The following is a 20,065-nucleotide window of genomic DNA, read 5'->3' as shown; positions in this document are numbered from 1 at the left end:
CCTTCCGAGGCCCGGGACGGACAACGTGTGCACGGCCAAGGCAGTGGAGGCGACGGCGGGGCGGGTGGAGCCCCATCCTGGTGGCCCCCAGAAGCGTCCAGGAAACTTGAGCTCGTGAGGGTGCGGAGCCGCGTCTGCCCCGCACCCGGAGCGGTTCTGGGGGGAGGAGTGAAGGGCCACGGGTCCCGCGACCTCACAGTTTCGGGCGCCGGAGCGGTTCTGTTTGCAGTTTTCCCTTCCCTTGGCCGCGAGGAGGGGCCTGCGCCCGCGGGGCCCAACAGGTGCGGGGCAGCCGCAGCCCTCGGCCCGGGGTGGGGGAGGGCGCCCCTGGAGGCTGGGCTGTGCGCGCCTGGAGCTTGAGGGGAGCCAGGCGGGGCGGCCGGTCCTACCTGCGGATCCCGGGCGCACGGGGCGCCAGCCGGCCGACGTGCAGTTAATGTTTGATCCTTCCCGTGATCTTTGCCTCAGGCTGGCGCCGCGGGGTTGCCCGGCCAGAGCAAACTTGGCCTTCGTGCAGGGAGGATCTGGGCACACCCAGGGAAGGAAAAGGGGGGAGGGTGGCCCTGCGGGCATGCTCCCGCCCCTCGCCCCTCGCCCCCCATCTCCCCTATCCCAGGGCCTTCCTCTCCCCACTATCGTAGCCGTGTGCTGGAGCAGGACTTGCGTTTCCGAGGCCTCTGTGACCCTAGGAACTCGGGGGAAGGGGTGGACCGTCAAAGAGGGTTTAAAGCAGAGAAAAGAGAGGCGTCGCTGGAACGTGGAGGGTCAGGAAGCCCTAGAGTAGACATGAGTGGTAATGAGTTGATGTTAATGCCTCCGTGTCTTCGTCTGTGAGAAGAGCTGAGATTGGCTGTAGCGCGCGGGTGAAGAGGTCTGAAACCCTTCGTAGGACTTGGGACGGTGCCAGCTGGGTGTTAGAAAATGAGACCAGCTTCTGCACAGCCCCAGGAAACAGAAACCTACCGAGTGCGGGCAGCTCTCACGCTGACATCCCAGCCTCCGCCCACCCCCATTCCGGATCTCCCAAAGACAGAGACACAAACTGAGCCACAAGTGGGGGGCGGGGGGGGGGGGGCACTTTTCCAACTGGGGCAGCAGAGCCCAAACCCCGTCTTCTGAGCTAAACTCCACAGAAAGTAGACTGGTTACCCCAGCCCGGCTCCTTGTTGACCCCGGCTTGGGCCAGGAGACTGTGGGCCTCTGCGGGGGTAGGGTGGAGGGTGGGGGACGGGGTGGGGAAGCGTAGGAGACCGCAGAGAAGCAGCTTGGTTGTGAGTAGAGCTCCGGCTGAGAAGGAGGGGACTGGCCCTGGCTTCCCCTCGCTCTTCTATGGCCACAGGCCCACCACCTCCCCTCTCTGGGCCTGGCTTTCCTCTTCTATGCAATGGGAAGAGAAATGGTCCCTTGGAATGTGTTCCTGTGGAAGTATTCAGAGCTCTGCCCAGGAAAGATGCACGTCTGGCCACAGGTTCCCCGGAGCTCAGAGCCAGTCTGCAGCCACGTCTGTGCCTGGGCTTCTCCCAGCGTCTGAGTGGGCACAGAGCTCTGGGCATGTGATCAAGAAGGGTGGGGCTGCTCCAGGAGTGAAAATGGGCCGCCAGGGGTGGTTAGGGAGAGGAGGACACGCTTCCTGAAATAAGACGGATCCTCCACGTTGCCACTCAGGCCCAGGGGGCACTGCCAATTACTGAAGGCCTAGCACGTTAGGGCTTTTGTCAGACAGTGTCAGCGTGCACCCATTGAAACAGCTTCAACATACAAGCGCCAAGTCACAGCTACACAATTACACACAACAATATAGCTACGACCACACAACAATAACTGAACAAGCGACTATGAACATAATTGCATATGAGACATGGTTACTGACCCTGATGTGATAGATACACTGACCGTTATATTTACAGAAAGATACACAGAGACAGTTACACGGGCACACGTGTGCATGCAGACAATAAGCAATACTCAGACATGCAAAACTACAAACTCAACAGCTACGCTTACACATTCAGACGTTATAACCCAGGCATCATTTCACAAATACAAACAAACACGTTGCACTTCAAGCTGCATGCCCACAGCGCCACACCTGGACAGGAGCTATTACACGCCCCACGCATGGGTGCAGAGAGACATACCTGGCAATGCAATACGACATACAGAGACAAGTGTCCAGTGGTGAGATGGAACCGGCTTAACATCGGTGGTTGAGGTTTCAGGAATTTTGCAAGCCTATTGTTAAATAGAGCCATCATTTAAAAAATTAAATTGTGCCCTAGCCGGTTTTGCTCAGTGGATAGAGCGTCGGTGTGCGGACTGAAGGGTCCCGGGTTCAATTCCGGTCAAGGCACATGCCCAGGTTGTGGGCTCTATCCCCAGTAGAGGGCATGCAGGAGACAGCCAATGAATGATTCTCTTTCATCATTAATGTTTCTTTCTCTCCCTCTCCCTTCCTCTCTGAAATTAATAAAAATATATTTTTAAAAAAAATTAAATTGTAAGCTTACAAATAAATAATTTTTTAATAAATTATATTTAAAACAAAGGTAATAAATACTCCAAAATCATCATTTTCTAATTATTTTACTCATTTTACCATCATCTATGGTCTAGAGCAGTGGTTCTCAACCTGTGGGTCGCTACCCCTTTGGGGGTCGAATGACCCTTTCACAGGGGTCGCTTAAGACCATCGGAAAACACATATATAATTACATATTGTTTTTGTGATTAATCACTATGCTTTAATTATGTTCAATTTGTAACGATGAAAATACATCCTGCATATCAGATATTTACATTATGATCCATAACAGTAGCAAAATTACAGTTATGAAGTAGCAACGAAAATAATTTTATGGTTGGGGGTCACCACAACATGAGGAACTGTATTAAAGGGTCGCGGCATTAGGAAGGTTGAGAACCACTGGTCTAGAGGTTATTTGCTTCTGTTACATCACTATGGTGGGAATACTCTATAATGGTGTTACTCACCAATAGCTCCTTCAGTTCAGTGACAGCATGTTGGTAACTTGAGATTGGCCATGGGAGGAGTGTTTACACAGAAATCAGCAAACAATACAAATCATGTTTTTTCCCCCCTTAAGACCTGGTGGTTAAATATTGACCAGCATACCACTGCACTTGCCCATGTTGATATTCCGTGATGATACAGGTCTGGACAGATCTATGTCCATACCTACGCCGATGTATAGTGATTTGAGCCTCAGATGCCTGAGTTTGAATCCCAGCTCTGTTCCTTGTAACTTTGGACAAATTATTTAACCTCTCTGTTTCTTGGATTCCTTTTCTAAGAAAGTGAGATCATCTATAAAAACGAAGATAGTAATAGTACCTACCTCATAGGGTCATTGTAAGAGTTAAACAAGATAATTCACGTAAAACACATAGAACAGTGTCCACACATAGTAAGCCTTTAATTAATGTTGCACACAGAGTTATATGCCCACACGTTTAGATGCACATACAAACCCACAGGCCACACCTCTGAATACAGACTGTGAACCCAAGCTCTCAGGGAGGCTGAGGACTGGCCACCCTTGGCACGTGGTCCAGGAAGCCTGGCAGAGGCATACAGGACCCAGTCAGCTGGTGCTCCCCAGGGAACCAAGCTCAGGGCAGGAGGCCGAGGCTGGCTTCTAGGAAGTGGCTGGGAGGAAGGAGAAAGCTGAAGTGGGCCAGGGGTGGTCCAGGGCCTGGCCGCCAGCAGATTTCCAAATCTGAGTCTCCTTTCTTCTCCTCCCAGTCTCCCCTCCCACCTTCTGCTTTCTGCTAGATTCATTCACGCAGGGAGTCATGGCTGTGTGCGGAACCCTGAGGTCTAAAACGTCCTCTTTACCCAAGAGGAATAAAAGTGTATGTCCACACAAAGACTTGGACCTGGATGTTCCTAGCAGACTTGTTTGTAGTAGCCCCAAACTGGACACTACCAAAAGTCATCAACAGGTGAATGCATAAGCAGATTGTGGTGTATGCACACAATGGAAGCCACCCAGCAGTGAAAAGGAGTGGTTGATATGCACAGCAACATGGATCCATCTCAAGATAATTACGCTGAGTGAAAGAAGCCCGACGAAAGGAGTCTATTACAGTACTCCTGATATACAGCACTTACAAATGCAAGCCCAGCCCTTGCCGGTGTGGCACAGGTTCTTGGATGTCATCTAGTGCACCAGGAAGTTGCTGGTTGGATTCCTGGTCAAGGGCTCATCCCCTGGTTGTGGCCTCCATCCCCAGTAGGGGGCGTGTGGGAGGCAGCCAATCGATGTTGTGCTCTCTCTCTCTCTAAAAATCAATAAACTATCCCTTTTTTAAAAAATTGATTTCAGGGAGGAAGGAAGAGGGAGAGAGAGATAGAAACACCAATGATGAGAGAGAATCGTTGATTGGCTGCCTCCTGCACGATCCACACTAAAGGATCAAGCACACAACCCAGGCGGGTGCCCTGACCGGGAATCAAACCGTGACCTCCGGGTTCATAGGTCAATGCTCAACCACTGAGCCAGGCCAGCTGAGCTAAAAACTATTCCTTTTTTAAAAAATACAAGCCCATCTATCATGACAGAAAACAGAATAGTGGTGGCCTGGGTGTGGGGTTGGGGGTGCAAGGAGGGATGGATTACAAAGGGGAACTAGGAGACTTTGTGGAATGGTGGCTGTGTTCTTATCTTGATTGTGGTGATTGTTTCATGGGTGTATACATGTGTCAAAACTCATCAAGTTGTAGCCTGCGATATGTCCAGTTTATTGTATATCCATTATACCTCGATAAAGCTGTATCGAGGTATAATGGATAGACACACACACACACCTCACTCTGCAGAACTCAACGTAGGAAAGTGAGGAAAGGAGGATACTAAAGCAATAATAATAAGCTGCAAAGTGATTAATTTTAGAGGAAGAGATGGGGAAGGGGAGACCATACCCAGTAGAAAGAACAGGAGAACCAATGGCTTAGGGTCAGGGAAAGTGGATAGGGCTGAAGCCTGGCTCAGAGGGGCTTGAACCCAGCCTGGGTGGTAAGGGTGACGTAGAGAGCTGAACCGGGGAGAATCTTTTCCTTCTCTCTCCTTCTTTCTGTCCCTTGCCTGTCCTCCGACTGCCTGTCTGCCTGTGTCCTGTAGCTGGAACAGTCACCTCCCCAACACCTCCCCTCCTCTTTCCTATCAAGCAAGACCAGATGGTCAGAGAGGGGCCTGGGGCAGAACCCACAGCCTCAGCCCTCACCTTGTGGCCTCCCACAGGAAGGGGCCCTCGACCTTCTGAAGAAGCTGAACAGCTGTCAGATGTCCATCCAGCTACTCCAGGTGGGGTGGGGGTGGAAAGCTTTGGGGACAGTGCTGGGGCGGGGGGGTGGATATCCATCTGGGGGGAAGACCTCTAAGGGTGGGGTCTGGGGGCAATTTCTGAGGAGAGGGCTGGGGGATCTTGAGGTGCTCTGAGGGTGGGGACTGGGCATTTAGATAGGCACAGGAGACCTTCCAAGCACAGGGGGCCCTCTGGGTCTGGGAGAAAGACTGAGGTATTTTCCTTGAATACCCCAATTCCCAAGGCCCTGGGCTTGTGGCATACAAGAGGCCAATGATCCAGTGAAGAGACCCCCCATTTTTTGATCCTCCCTGTGGCCCATATAGCCCCCAAACATTCCCCGATGCTCTTGGCCCTGAAAAAGAATCAGCACAGACCCAAGCTGTAGTAGCCAGGGCTATATCTTAAGGTGAAACTTGAGCTCAAAGATATGCCTCCACCACACCTGGGGACCGGGAATGGGGAGGGGTCCTCCTCAGCCAGACCCTCCCCCCACCACCACCACCACCTCAGCTTTTCACCAAAGCTATCCATCAGTGCAGGGTCTGAGCCTGGGGCACTGGCCCTCACCAAGGATGGCAGGTCAGGGCCTCAGTTATAGGGTCAGGGTTATCTCAGGCACAGGTCAGGCTGAGGGAAGGGGGTGGTTGAACTGGGGCAGGTCTTTTCAGGTAGGGCAGCCAATCCTGTGTGCCCATTCCCAGACCAGTCCCTAACCCTGTTGCTTTTCAGACAACCAGGATTGGAGTCGCCGTTAATGGGGTCCGGAAGTACTGCTCAGACAAAGAGGTGGTGTCTTTGGCCAAAGTCCTCATCAAAAAATGGAAGCGGCTGCTGGGTGAGAGGGGACAGTTTTCTCCCAGCCCCTGTGACAGGACTATGCTTGGCTCATAGCAGGCACTCAGTGTGTGTTTGTTGAATGACTTAATACATGACAGATGGTCTCCAGTGGGGAGGGCCCGTGTTTGTCTACTCAAGTGCGAGATTTATAGATGTGTAAGTTTTCATGTACATGTGTGTATTTCATTTGCCTGTGTGTTTGAACATGTCTATAGAGAGATTTTTTTTAAAAAATATATTTTATTAATTTTTTACAGAGAGGAAGGGAGAGGGATAGAGAGTTAGAAACATCGATGAGAGAGAAACATCGATCAGCTGCCTCCTGCACATCCCCTACTGGGGATGTGCCCGCAACCCAGGCACATGCCCTTGACCGGAATCGAACCTGGGACCCTTCAGTCCGCAGGCCGACACTCTATCCACTGAGCCAAACCGGTTTTGGCAATAGAGAGATATTTGTATAAACATGTGCATAGGTGTGTGTGCAGATGTCTTTCTGTCCCCATGGTGAGAGCGTGGATTTGCACACATATGTGCATATTGTAGGTACATCCTATATAATGGTCGTCACATAACGAAGGACCAAATAATGACTGGATCACGGATCAGCAGGAGGGTGGGGCAGCGAGCTACAAGTGGGCGGTGGAGAGCTGCAGGAGGGGGCAGGGCAGCAAGCTATGAGGCAGGGGGAATGGCTGGAAGGAGGGGGAGGGGACAGGGTGGGGAGCTACAGGAGGGTGGCAGCGAGCTACTGGCGCGAGGATTTGTGCACAGGGCTACTAGTCTGTGTATAAATGTGTGTGTGTTGGGGAATGTGCAGTTGTTCCTGTCCCTGCCCTTTGCTCCTTCCTCCCCAAAGCTACGTTGTTGTTGTTGTTTTCAGACTCTCCTGAGTCCCCCAAAGGAGGAAAAGGAGAGGAAAGAGAAAAAGCCAAGAAGAAAGAAAAAGAACTTGACTGTTCCAACTGGAAGTCAGAGGCAGGCCTTTCTCCACCAAGGACAAAACAAGGAGAAGAGCCCAAAGACAGGTATTTTTTTCTGCGATAGAGAGAAGGGGGCTGACACTTGTCGCGTCCTCTGCCAGCAGTTCTGTTTATATATAACTTCACTTAATCCTCACCACCCGAGGGAGGGCTGTTATTATTATCTCCCCCAGGCCCCCCTCACAAGACCCAGATAGGCTGTCCCTGGCACTGGCCTCATCTAGAAGGATGCAGGGGCAGGGAACGCAGTGTTGCTGACATACTCAGGCCTTTTCTCATCAGCAAGAGTTCTCATAGGGGACAACACCGCATCCAGCTACCCACCCAGGTAACGCCCAAGTGCAGGGAAATGAGACCACAGTGGGTGGGAACTCCCTGACTTCAATGTCCTATGCCCTCAATCGATATCAGTCCTATAAACAAAAGCATAGAATTCCAGCAAGGGCACTGACCAGTTACAAGATTCACCCACTTGGGACCAGCAAAAAGCTGTGGTTTTCCACTAATTACTTATAGTTCATTCATAGCCCTTCCTGTGTAGACATCACTGACCAATCAGGGCTCATTTGTACCGGAAGCAATGTTGCCTAGTAATGCAGCTGATGTTCCAGCTTTGTCAGGGTTGCAGGTAAATGGACTAGGAACTTACTCGCTCATAGAAAAGAAGCATTTTGTTGGCTCTCTATTCAAAATTCCCATTTAGTGATGAGGAGGCCAAAGGCTGGGAAGCAGGACTTTCCGAAGATCACACAGCCATTATGTGACAAAGTGGGATTCCAATCCTCGTCTGTCAGAACCCCAGAGGAATTGCATGATTTTCAGATAGGGCCCAAAAGCCTTATCCAACACAGTAGATAAAAGCCTTCGTAAATGTATAAATAAGACCTACCTTTTTCATATATGACAACACAGATTAATTCCTTTGCGGGGAGGTCCTCTGTTGTTTATAATAGATAAGGGGTGGTACTAGCTAATACTGAGTAGTATCTGATGGCACTAGATCAGTGGTCGGCAAACCGTGGCTCACGAGCCACATGCGGCTCTTTGGCCCCTTGAGTGTGGCTCTTCCACAAAATACCACGTGCGGGCGCGCATGTACAGTGCGATTGAAACTTCGTGGCCCATGCGCAGAAGTCGGTTTTCCGCCTGGGCGAGTCTATTTTGGAGAAGTGGCGTTAGAAGAAGTGGGGGGTGTTGGTCGGTCGGGCGACAGGAGATGCAGCGCAGGCGGGCCTAGGGATACTGCAGTGAAGGGGGAAACGCCAAATATCAACAGTACTTAAACTATATAGGTAGGTTAACCCTTTGCACTCCGAACCATTCTGGACATCGGCTACCAGCTACTCGACGATACTTTGTGGCGGAAACGTGCATTTACAGACCCTCGTATTATTTAGTATAATTTTGGAACCAAGTAACGTATTATAATGATATTGGACTTATATGAATTGGGTGACATCGAGGAATGTATATTTGCAAAAAAAACAATATTTTATTGTTTATAATTTTGTACAGTATGATAAGTTTTGTAACACTCCCCAATATGCATTGCAGGCTGATTAGTGCATGTTTGACAGTAATAAGTGGTTTGACGCCTGCCACCAGGTGTTTTCCTGTTAGAACACACAATGCAGTCCCGTTTTCTTTGTCCCACATCGGGAATATGTAGTTTATTGTTTAATCCGACACAAAACCTGCTGACATTTCTTGTATATATCTTAGTAATTTTACGATATTTTGATTTAATTTCTTGTGCCATTTCAAGATAAAACTTCAGGGAAACATGCATGTCTTAAAAAGTTGCGTTAAAATAACTCAATTCCCCGTAATCACTAATAAACTGCAATGTCCCCTGAGAGGGGACATCCGAGTGATATGCTAGAATTCCGATGTCCCCTGAGAGGGGACAGCGGAGTGCAAAGGGTTAATAACAATGTACCTACCTATATAGTTTAAGTTTAAAAAACTTGGCTCTCAAAAGAAATTTTAATCGTTGTACTGTTGTTATTTGGCTCTGTTGACTAATGAGTTTGCCGACCACTGCACTAGATCATCCTACATAATCCGGACAATACTATCCATGATTTCTCAACATCTTTAATGTACATACCTTTCCTCCCGATATATCCACTATAAGGGAATCATATTAAGAAATTAATCAGATTAAACATAAAGATGATGTGTTCTGTGCATGACATTTAAAAAAATATTTTTTAATTATATTTTTATTGATTTCAGAGAGGAAGAGGGAGGGAGAGAGACATAGAAACAGCAATGATGAGAGAGAATCAATGATTGGCTGCCTCCTGCATGCCCCTACTGGGGATCAAGCTCGCAACCCGGGCATGTGTCTTAACCAGGAATTGAACCGTGACCTCCTGGTTCATAGGTCGATGCTCAACCCCTGAGCCATGCTGGTCAGGCTCCACTCCCTTTTATTTATTTATTTATTTAAAATATATATTTTATTGATTTTTTACAGAGAGGAAGGGAGAGGGATAGAGAGTTAGAAATGTCGATGAGAGAGAAACACTGATCAGCTACCTCCTGCACACTCCCCCCTGGGGATGTGCCTGCAACCAAGGTACATGCCCTTGACTGGAATCGAACCTGGGACCCTTGAGTCCGCAGGCCGACGCTCTATCCACTGAGCCAAACTGGTTAGGGCTCGACTCCCTTTTAGAATGACACATGTTATGTATGTTTGTATGCATGTAGAAAAAGACCTGGAAGGAAAGACATTAAACTTTATAGTTGTTACCTCTGGGGAGGTTTGTTTTTCCACTTTTTTAGTTTTTATATTTATTTCTGTACTGTTTGACTTCACAACTTTCGGCCACAGATATTTGTAGAGCGCCTACTCTGTGCCAGGCACTAGTGTATGTGCTCGGGTGAGTCGGTGAACATGTTAGACTGCGTTCCCCAGAAGCAGACCCTAAGACTTGGATTCGGTGCAGCGGGTTTACTTGGGAAATTATTTCAGGAAATGCAGATAGAGTGAGGAGGTGAGACAGGGAATGGAAGGAAGCCAGCAAGGAATGTGTTAGTAAGCCGGTTACTGCCTTGGGTGACCGGGACTTAAATCCTGTTTGGCCGCTCTGTGTGACAGTGGAGAACACACCTCGGTTGACCCACTTGAGGGCCGAGGCAGGTGGGGAGCATATCCACCCAGCACTCGCAGCCTACTGGCCTGCTGATTCTAACTGGAGCAGAGAACTCCCGTGGGCAGGCTGCACCCAGGGGAGCTTGCAGGAGAAAGCCCTTGTGTCCCAGGACACTGGGAGGATGAGTACCCGAGGGGATATGGACTCAGCAAGGACAGTGTCCACCACAGTGAACAAAACCCACCGAACTCTGCTCTTGTGGAAGTTAGATGTTGGCGGGGGGGGGGGGGGGGGGAGGGGGGGCGGTGACACTCCATATAATAAGAAAATTAGAGATATAAGAACACACAGGACCGGGAAGATGGCGGCATAGGTAAACACCGGAGACTGCCGCCGTGGACAACCACTTCAGACTCTGGGCTACAGATCCGGGCGAGTCTCTAGGGACCCAGACTCAAACGGGAGAAGCGGGACTGTCTGGCTACGGCCCCTCCGAGGTTTGCAGCGGTTGTTGGGACAGAGAGGCAGAGCCCCTGGGGACGGACTGAGAGCGGCCATAGCTGCTCCCTCCCCCCGCCCTGTTGAGCCCGCCCCGCCCAGGCCCTGCGCACAACCATTTGCCGACCGCCTCAGGCAAAGGCTGGACTAGCGCCTCCCCAGAAGACAGACGTTTTCCACAGCTGATTCCTACAGCCAGTCGGCCTGGTGGTCAAATCCCTCTAGTGTTAACTACAACAATTAAGGCTTGGCTAGAACAAGACTGCGCACAGAGACCACAAGGGGGGGCACCAAGAAAGCATATAAGATGCGGAGACAAAAAAACATGACAGAAATGGAAGATATGGAGCTAAGAATCGCAATTTTGAGGGCTTGCCATAAATTTGTGCAGAGCCTCACGAAAACTAATGAGACCCTCGATGCTACGATAAAGAAATTAGAAAGTAAGCATACACGGACTGAAATAAAGAATATTATACCCAATAGCAGACCAGAGGAGCACAAGAATCAAACCAAAGATTCCACAAAAAACACCCAATTGGAAAAGCAAAATGAAAAAAGAATCCGAAAGTGTGAAGATAGTGTAAGGAGCCTCTGGGACAGCTTTAAGCGGTCTAATATCAGAATTATTGGAGTGCCAGAAGATGAGAGACAGCAAGATATTGAAAACCTATTTCAAGAAATAATGGCAGAAAACTTCCCCCACCTGGAGAAAGAAATGGACTTACAGGTCCAAGAAGCGCAGAGAACCCCAAACAAAAGGAATCCAAAGAGGACCACACCAAGACACATCATCATTAAAATGCCAAGAGCAAAAGACAAAGAGAAAATCTTAAAAGCAGCAAGAGAAAGAGGCTCAATTACCTACACGGGAATACCCATACGACTGTCAGCTGATTTCTCAACAGAAACTTTGCAGGCCAGAAGGGAATGGCAAGAAATATTCAAAGTGCTGAATACCAAGAACCTACAACCAAGATTACTTTATCCAGCAAAGCTATCATTCAGAATTGAAGGTCAGATAAAGAGCTTCACAGATAAGGAAAAACTAAAGGAGTTCATCACCGCCAAACCAGTATTATATGAAATGCTGAAAGGTATCCTTTAAGAAGAGGAAGAAGAAGAAAAAGGTAAAGATACAAATTAGGAACAACAAATATGCATCTATCAACAAATGAATCTAAGAATCAAGTGAATAAATAACCTGATGTACAGAATGAACTGGTGATTATAATGAATCAGGGACATAGAAAGGGAATGGACTGACTATTCTTAGGGGAAAAGGGGTGTGGGAGATGCGGGAAGTGACTGGACAAAAATCATGCACCTATGGATGAACTCAGCGGGTGGGGAGTGAGGGTGGAGGGTGGGGTGGGAGCTGGAAGGAGGGGAGTTATGGGGGGAAAAAAGAGGAACAAATGTAATAATCTGAACAATAAAGATTTAATAAAAAAAAAAAAAGAACAAAAAAAAAAAGAAAATTAGAGTCTGTTAGGAGGTGACACCTTTGCTGGAATTAAAAAGAGAGTGAGGTAAGTGAGATAGGGAGTGGGTGTTGCAATTTGCAAACATTAATTTTACAAAACCAATAAAAGGGGAAAGAAAATGCATTCTATATCAAAAAGAATGTAGCTACATGCATTTTTGGAAAATTGGGGGAAATTTCACCTCTAAGCCCATCATCGTAATATAACCACAGTTAGCATTTGGATGTATTGACTTTCAGTCTTCTTTCCCCCGTAGGCATTTCCTGGCAAGACTTGAGGCACAGCATACATTTAACTGTGTGTCCTGCTCTCTCACTTGTCCTTCTAATGCAGCTCTTCAATCTCCAAGGCCCTCGTGCTTCCTCCTCTCCTCTCCTCCCTCTAAGGTGCCTGCAGGGGAGGCTGGAGATGACCTCTCCCGCCTCCTGAGAATAAGCAATCCCAGGAATTCCAGTCTCCATGGATTCCAGCTGGCCACGGCCTGCCTGACAGCAAAGAAGAGCGGGGCCTGCTGAGAATTAGTTATTCGTAATTAGTAACAGATGACATTACACATGTAACATATCTGGCCTCACTGATGGTGGGTAGGTGAGGGTGAGCAGCCCCGTCACCTGGAGCTTCCTCTCCCGCCGTCCTCAGCCCGGCAGGCATGGCTCCGGGATGCGTCCTGCCCGGCTCTGATCTCTCTAGATCAGCACTGACACTGGCCTGGGTGGAGTCTCATCTCTGATATCTCTTCTTTCAGGAGAGACTCTGTGGATTCCAAGTCTTCTTCGGCCACCTCCTCTCCAAAAAGGCCATCGATGGAAAGGTAAGGGAAGCCAGGGACTTCTCCACCCAGAGATCCTATGCAGCTTGTGTCCCTCTCTCTGCTTTAATGTTGGGAGCCTGAGGCAGAGGAAGGAGGAAACCTTCTATGTTATGTTGCCTCTGGAATCTAGGATCCACACAGTAAGACTAAGGGAGGGGGAGGTGGGGGAGGTTGGGGAACTGGATGGAAAAGATGAAGGGTTCAAGAAGTACAGATTGGTAGTCACTAAATAGTCATGGGAATGTAAAATACAGCATAGGACATATAGTCAGTAATATTGTAATAACGGTGTATGGTGCCAGTTGAGCTACTGGAAATAACAGGGGGAACACTTTGTAAAGTATATGATTGTCTAACCATATGCTGTTCACCTGAAACTAATACAAAATAGCGTTGAAGGTAAGCTATAATTGGCCCTAGCCAGTTTGGCTCAGTGGATAGAGCATCGGCCTGCAGACCAAAGGGTCCCAGATTCGATTCCTGTCAAGGGCACGTACCTTGGTTGCAGGCTCCTCCCCGGTCCGGACCCTGGTCAGGGCTCGTGCAGGAGGTAACCAGTCAATGTGTCTCTCTCACAGCGATGTTTCTCTCTGTCTTTCCCTCTCTCTTCCACTCTCCCTAAAAATCAATGAAAAAATATCCTCGGGTGAGGATTAAAAAAAAAAAGCATGTACTAACTAATGATGATTATAAGATTGCTTGCAATAAAGAGAACAGTGTGTTTTTTTAAAAAATATAAGCTGCCAAAACCGGTTTGGCTCAGTGAATAGAGCGTCGGCCTGCGGACTGAAGGGTCCCAGGTTCGATTCCGGTCAAGGGCATGTACCTGGGGTTGCGGGCACATCCCCAGTAGGAGAAGTGCAGGAGGCAGCTGATCGATGCTTCTCTCTCATCGATGTTTCTAGCTCTCTATCTCTCTCCCTTCCTCTCTGTAGAAAATCAATAAAATATATTAAAAAAAAATATATATATAAGCTATAATTGAAAATTTTTTAATAAATAAATATTTTTTTAAAGACTAAGGGGCCCCTGAATGAGAGGTGTGGCTCCTTCATGGTGGCTGACCAGTCACTGTTGCCCCATCACTGGGGAACGTTCTCAAGATGAAGCTGAACCCAGTGAGGACACAGGCCTTGAGAGCCTATACCTGGGGCGGGAACTCTGGTTTGGGGCTGAACTGGTTACGATATCTCCCCAGAGTAGCATATGTCATCAAGTCATTCATTCATCAAATATTTATTGAGGGCCTACTATGTGCCAGGAACTGTTCTAGGTGCCAAGGATACAGCAGTGAACAAAAGAAACAAAGATTACTGCAGCCTCGAGGCCTGTATTCTAAGAGGGGAGACAGAGATGCATTAATAAGTAAGTTATACAACAGATTAGAAGATGGCATGTGCTATGGAAAACAGAGCAAGGTGAGGGGGGTTGGGGAAAAACAGTCATGGGTGGTCAGAAGAGCCCTCATTGAAGACATGACCTTTGCGCAAAACCTTAAGCAGATGAGGGAATTAGCCACACAGATGTTGGGGTCATTCCAAACGCAAGGAGCTGTGAGGTGGCCAGTGGGGCTGAAGCCAATAAGTGAGAGGAGACTTGGAGGAGGAGTGAAACAGGAGCCACTTGAGGGTATTAAGCTTGTAAATTACATGTCCAACCTTATCAGGACCCCTCAGGCTGCTGTGCTGAGAATGGATTGTCAGGGCAGAAGTAGAGAGACCAGGTGTTGGGGTCCAACCCCAACAGGTCCAGGGGTTCCCAAAGGTGTAGACAGAGTCGGCTAAGAAGGAATGACATGGAGACAGTTGATCAGCATAGCAAGGTTCTTCTTGTCAGGGTCTAGCCAGGATCTCCAGCCAGGTTCTGTTTTTTACTGTCTTGTTACATCTGTATTTATACCAGTTGAGTTTAATCCTGTCAATTTCTATTCCAAAGGTTAGGGCGTTTCTTATCTCCATTCCAGGGAGTAAAGATTATGTAGCTTAAGGGTGATTGTTCGTAATTGAGGTGATTAATGACCCGCCTGGCATTTAGTTAAGGGGTTTTATTCCCTCCCTAACTTCAAGGAAAAATCCCTAGCTGGGGAAACAACCTTTCTTGGAGAGGTGACCTTGGTTAAAACACATAGCGCCAAGAAGGTGAGCAAACACATTAAGAACAGTATGCCATATATGTCGGGTCCCTTGAAACATATGCTTTGCAGATGTTTCTTCCCTGCAGCGACTGTGTCAAGCAGCAAGGATGGACTGGCTTCCGGCAAATTTTTTTTTTTTAAACATTTAAAATGTTATTTTATTTTATTTATTTATTTATTTATTTACAATAATTCCTCCCACTTCATTCTTCCAAACCAAGTGGGTTTTTTTTTTTTAATTGCTTAAAGTATTACAAAGGGTATTACATATGTCTCCTTTTTTCCCCCACCCTTGACAATCCCCTGGCCTCCCCTATCCCCCAGTGTCTTATGTCCATTGGTTATGCTTATATGCATGCATATAAGTCCTTCGGTTGATCTCTTATTGCGCCCCCCCCCTTCGGCCCCCCTACCCTCCCTTGGCCTTCCTGCTGCAGTTTGACAGTCTGTTTGAGGCAGCTCTGCCTCTGTATCTATTTTTGTTCATAAGTTTATAATGGTCTTTATTATCCATGAATGAGTGAGATCATGTGGTATTTTTCCTTCATTGGCTGGCTTATTTCACTTAGCATAATGCTCTCCGGTTCCATCCATGCCGTTGCAAATGGTAAGAGTTCCTTCTTTTTTACAGCAGCGTAGTATTCCATCGTGTAGATGTACCACAGTTTTCTAATCCATTCATCTACTGATGGGCACTTAGGCTGTTTCCAGATCTTAGCTATGGTGAATTGTGCTGCTATGAGCATATGGGTGCATATATCCTTTCTGATTGGTGTTTCTGGTTTCTTAGGATATATTCCTAGAAGTGGGATCACAGGGTCAAATGGGAGTTCCATTTTTAGTTTTTTGAGGAACCTCCATACTGCCTTCCATAGTGGCTGCACCAGTCTGCATTCCCACCAGCAGTGCACAAGTGTTCCTTTTTCTCCACATCCTCTCCAGCACTTGTCGTTTGTGGATCTGTTGATGATAGCCATTCTGACAGGTGTGAGATGGTTCCTCATTGTTGTTTTGATTTGCATCTCTCTGATGATTAGTGACTTTGAGCATGTTTTCATATGTCTCTTGGGTTTCTGAATGTCCTCTTTTGAAAGGTGTCTATTTTATTGACCTTATTTTTTTTTTTTAAATATATATTTTATTGATTTTTTACAGAGAGGAAGGGAGAAGGAGAGGGATAGAGAGTTAGAAACATTGATGAGAGAGAAACATCGATCAGCTGCCTCCTGCACACTCCCTACTGGGGATGTGCCTGCAACCAAGGTACATGACCTTGACCAGAATCGAACCTGGGACCCTTTAGTCCGCAGGCTGACGCTCTATCCACTGAGCCAAACCGGTTAGGGCAATTGACCTTATTTTTTAAAAAAGGTAAACTTAAGGTCACACTTCTACGTTTGATATACTATATACAGATTGTGCAGAATAGGACTATGAAGAGATACAAATTAGTTCATGCCCAAAAAGATTTACTAAAGAATCTTCATAAATACATATAAAATTCTTGTGAAGATAGGTCTATCCAGGTTTTCTGAGACACTTTCAAAGCGACCCAAGGCACAAAACGTACACACCATTGTGAACACATACATATTCCAGACTTTGTGCCTCTAATACAGCCCATCAAAGATTTGGCTTCATGACTTATAAAACTAAATGTACTGAAATGATATTCTGCTTCTTGGCTGAAAAACCACAGGACCTATAAACATGTAATGACTCCAAAATATGGAGATACAGATACAAGCACTTTATTTTAAAAAGCGAACACAAAAAAAGGTGTAAATTCAAAAGTGTTTAAATGCTTTTATTTTGGATAATTCAATTAAGAACCTATACAAGTTTTTTCCCAGAGCTAATACATCACTAGTCTCTACTAAGGAAAATGAATTCTAAAAGTTAACATGGTTTTCAGTAATTCAAATTTCACTATACAAAAATCTAGAGACCAATAGTATCCAATAGCTTCAAAAGATAAGCTATTCTTTTTGATGTAATCAACGTTATCAATGTTTGTCGGGGTCTGTTTTTATATATATATACATACACATTAGGAAAATGTACACTCTATAGTTTCTTATAAAATAGCAAATAAGGAGTAGATGTAGGAGATGTAGAAGGGGAAAGAGAATTCAAAAAGTCCTTCTCTTCCATAACTTTTACTTTGGAATCATCCAAAAGCAACCACTTCCCCTCATACTTCTTTAAGCTTTGCACTACATATGAAATTTTGTTCCCGAATCCACCAATGTTGATGCCTGTTTGGTCACTGGATTCCTTGTTCCTATCAGATCCATGGGTCCCATTAGTAATGTTAGTCTCAGAATTTCTATTTTCAGCAAATGCCGTACTGGTACCTTTGTCTGGATTAGCTACTTTGTTGTATAGCTCATAATCTGTTTTGCTCTTTTGTCCTGCAAGAAGTCCTATAGCTTCTACATTTTTTTTGTTCAAAACTTTACTTGGCTGTGTGTTTCCATGGACTCTAATTGACACTTCATCATCGTAATTTTCAGCAATACCCCTTGCTTCCTCCTCATTCCGTGGTTCTGGCTTACTCATTTCACACAACTGGTCAAGCACAAAACTTCCCTCATCTAGTTCTAAACTGTTAAGGTCTGTGACTTTAACAGAAGCAGTGTAGTGCCCACTACTAATTGTAGTGCCACTATGCATCACAACTGCAAATAATCCATAGCTGTCATTGGTTGGCTTTGTACTCCATTCTTCTAGTGACAGTTTGAGAGGTGTCAGTAAAGGAGTGTTGATCTTGGAAAGTCCACCACCATAACAAGCAAACTCCAAGCCACTAGCAGCAAAACACTTCAAATGAATGGTTAAAACTTCAGGCGTTTTGTCAAACAAAACACTTCGTTCAGCTTCAGTATAGTGATGGCAATTTTCACAGAAATACTTATTTTCTCCTGCAAGCCTCTCCACTGAAGCAAATTGTGAAATTGCCCACCTCAGGGTCTTCGTTTCTGTTTTTGGCTCTGGAGAAATTTCAGAACTCTCCTCTACTTTAGAAAGCTCATCTTCTTGTAGTGGCACACTGATGTCTCGAAAATCTTCTCTTCTTTCTGTTAAACTTTCACACTCTAAACAACGAGTTCTGAATACCAGCTGACCTTGAAATAACTTCTCTACAAGCTCAAAACCAATTTGCTCTGTGCCTTTGTTGATGGGCTTAACTTCATCACCATTAGTGGACTTAACATTATTTCCTGGAGATTCAAGTCCACAGCCATTAATTGTGTTATCATTTTCACACTTCCCAGAGTCCTCTTCAAGATCATATTCATTTTCTTTAGATTGTCCTTTGGATCCTTGGTTTATTTTCCCCAGACTACAGAATTTAGAAAGGATGCTGGGTTGCTTAGTTGCAGACTTTAACCAACTTGTTTTAACTTTTGATTTCTTCTGTGAGGGTCTTGCACTCTCATTTTCAGGAATGTGCTTAGTGACTATTTTAGGAGGAATCTCTAATATATCACCTGTAGCTTTTCTTTTTGATCTGGTTTGTCTCTGGTTCTCTTCCAATGACTGGTGTTCCTCGGATACCTTAACTTTTTTCTTCATGTTACCAAATTCAGTGTCACTTTTTCTCTTCCCATTTCCTTTTGGGAGTTTTTCTTTGTAGTCTTCAGTATGCCCCATATGGTCCATCTCTGTGCTATTGACCCCATTAATTGCCTCTCTCTGATTAGGTTTTTCTTCTACCTTGTCAGATAATTCTGCCACATTTTTTACTTCTTCTTTTTCTAGGAGTTGGCATGTTTCTTGAATGTTTCCCAAAATACACTGTAATACTTCCTGTGCATCATGCTGTAGATATCCTTCATACATAGGGTTGAGTTCCCTGAGTGTGTCAAGTAATCGTCTTGGCTGAGTAGCAAGTGCATCAGTGTATTTTTCTGGATTTAAAAGAAAAGTAGCCTGAAGCTGTTCAACTGAAATGATTAAGGACTGTAAACTGCATATTAGTTCATAACTTGCCAAAGAATCTTCTTTACAATTTCCCTTCTCTTTTTGATTGGCTTCATCTTTCAGAGCTTCTTTCTTCCTTGAAATAATATTAAATAAGTGCTTCACTCCAGATTTAAAACCAGGACAAAAATATAATACCTGAAGTATACTATTAAGATAACAAGTATTGCCGAGATTATTTAGCCCCACAAATGGTAACAAGTTTCCTCTCTTCTCATAATTGATAGGTGAGGACTGTGCTGCAGGAACAACTTGATCAATTTCAGATCCTCTATAATGAGAAGAAACCTTTTCTTCATTTTCTTGAGAATCTGTGAAATCCAAGGCTCTCTTAGTTCCCTTTTTCTGAAAAAACATAGAGGAAAGTCTGTTTTTCTTTGATGAACTACCTCTTGAAAGCCCATTACTTTCATTAGGTATGATACCAGCCATTTTTTCTTCAAATACCAAAGAGTTGACAAATACTGATTTATATACGGACGTTATAATCACCAATGATATCTAGGGGTCCCTGTTCGGGCACCAGATGTTGGGGTCCAACCCCAACAGGTCCAGGGAATCCTAAAGGTGTAGACGGAGTCGGCAAAGAAGGAATGACACGGAGACAGCGTTCAGTCGATCAGCATAGAGAGGCTCCTCTTGTCAGGGTCTAGCCAGGATCTCCAGCCAGGTTCTGTGTTTTATTGTCTTGTTACATCTGTATTTATACCAGTTGAGTTTAATCCTATCAATTTCTATTCCAAAGGTTAGGGCGTTTCTTATCTCCATTCCAGGGAGTAAAGATTATGTAGCTTAAGGGTGATTGTTCGTAGTTGAGGTGATTAATGACCCGCCTGGCATTTAGTTAAGGGGTTTTATTCCCTCCCTAACTTCAGGGGAAAATCCCTACCTGGGGA

General features: G+C 46.0%; 1 protein-coding gene and 1 pseudogene across 2 annotated transcripts in view; one reads left to right on the top strand and one right to left on the bottom strand.

Moving 5' to 3' along the window:
• Positions 1–20,065, top strand: part of TCEA3 (transcription elongation factor A3) — a 42,346-nt gene that overhangs the window by 507 nt on the left and 21,774 nt on the right. The window contains exons 2-5 of one of the 2 annotated variants that reach the window (XM_070404336.1): positions 5,262–5,324; positions 6,058–6,163; positions 7,049–7,193; positions 12,983–13,048. In XM_070404336.1, coding sequence (XP_070260437.1) covers positions 5,262–5,324; positions 6,058–6,163; positions 7,049–7,193; positions 12,983–13,048 — 380 coding nt within the window. The remainder of the gene's footprint in view (positions 1–5,261; positions 5,325–6,057; positions 6,164–7,048; positions 7,194–12,982; positions 13,049–20,065) is intronic. The other variant, XM_070404337.1, reaches the window with a different exon arrangement.
• Positions 17,250–19,601, bottom strand: LOC139002982 (ubiquitin carboxyl-terminal hydrolase 1 pseudogene; annotated as a pseudogene).

The sequence above is a fragment of the Myotis yumanensis genome, unplaced genomic scaffold (genome assembly GCF_028538775.1).
Source record: "Myotis yumanensis isolate MYYU_CA2020_CCGP unplaced genomic scaffold, mMyoYum1.0.hap1 SCAF_2, whole genome shotgun sequence".
Classification (NCBI taxonomy): Eukaryota; Metazoa; Chordata; class Mammalia; order Chiroptera; family Vespertilionidae; genus Myotis; species Myotis yumanensis.
The sequence above is the reverse complement of the archived record's forward strand: the minus strand, read 5'-3'. Positions and strand labels throughout refer to the sequence as shown.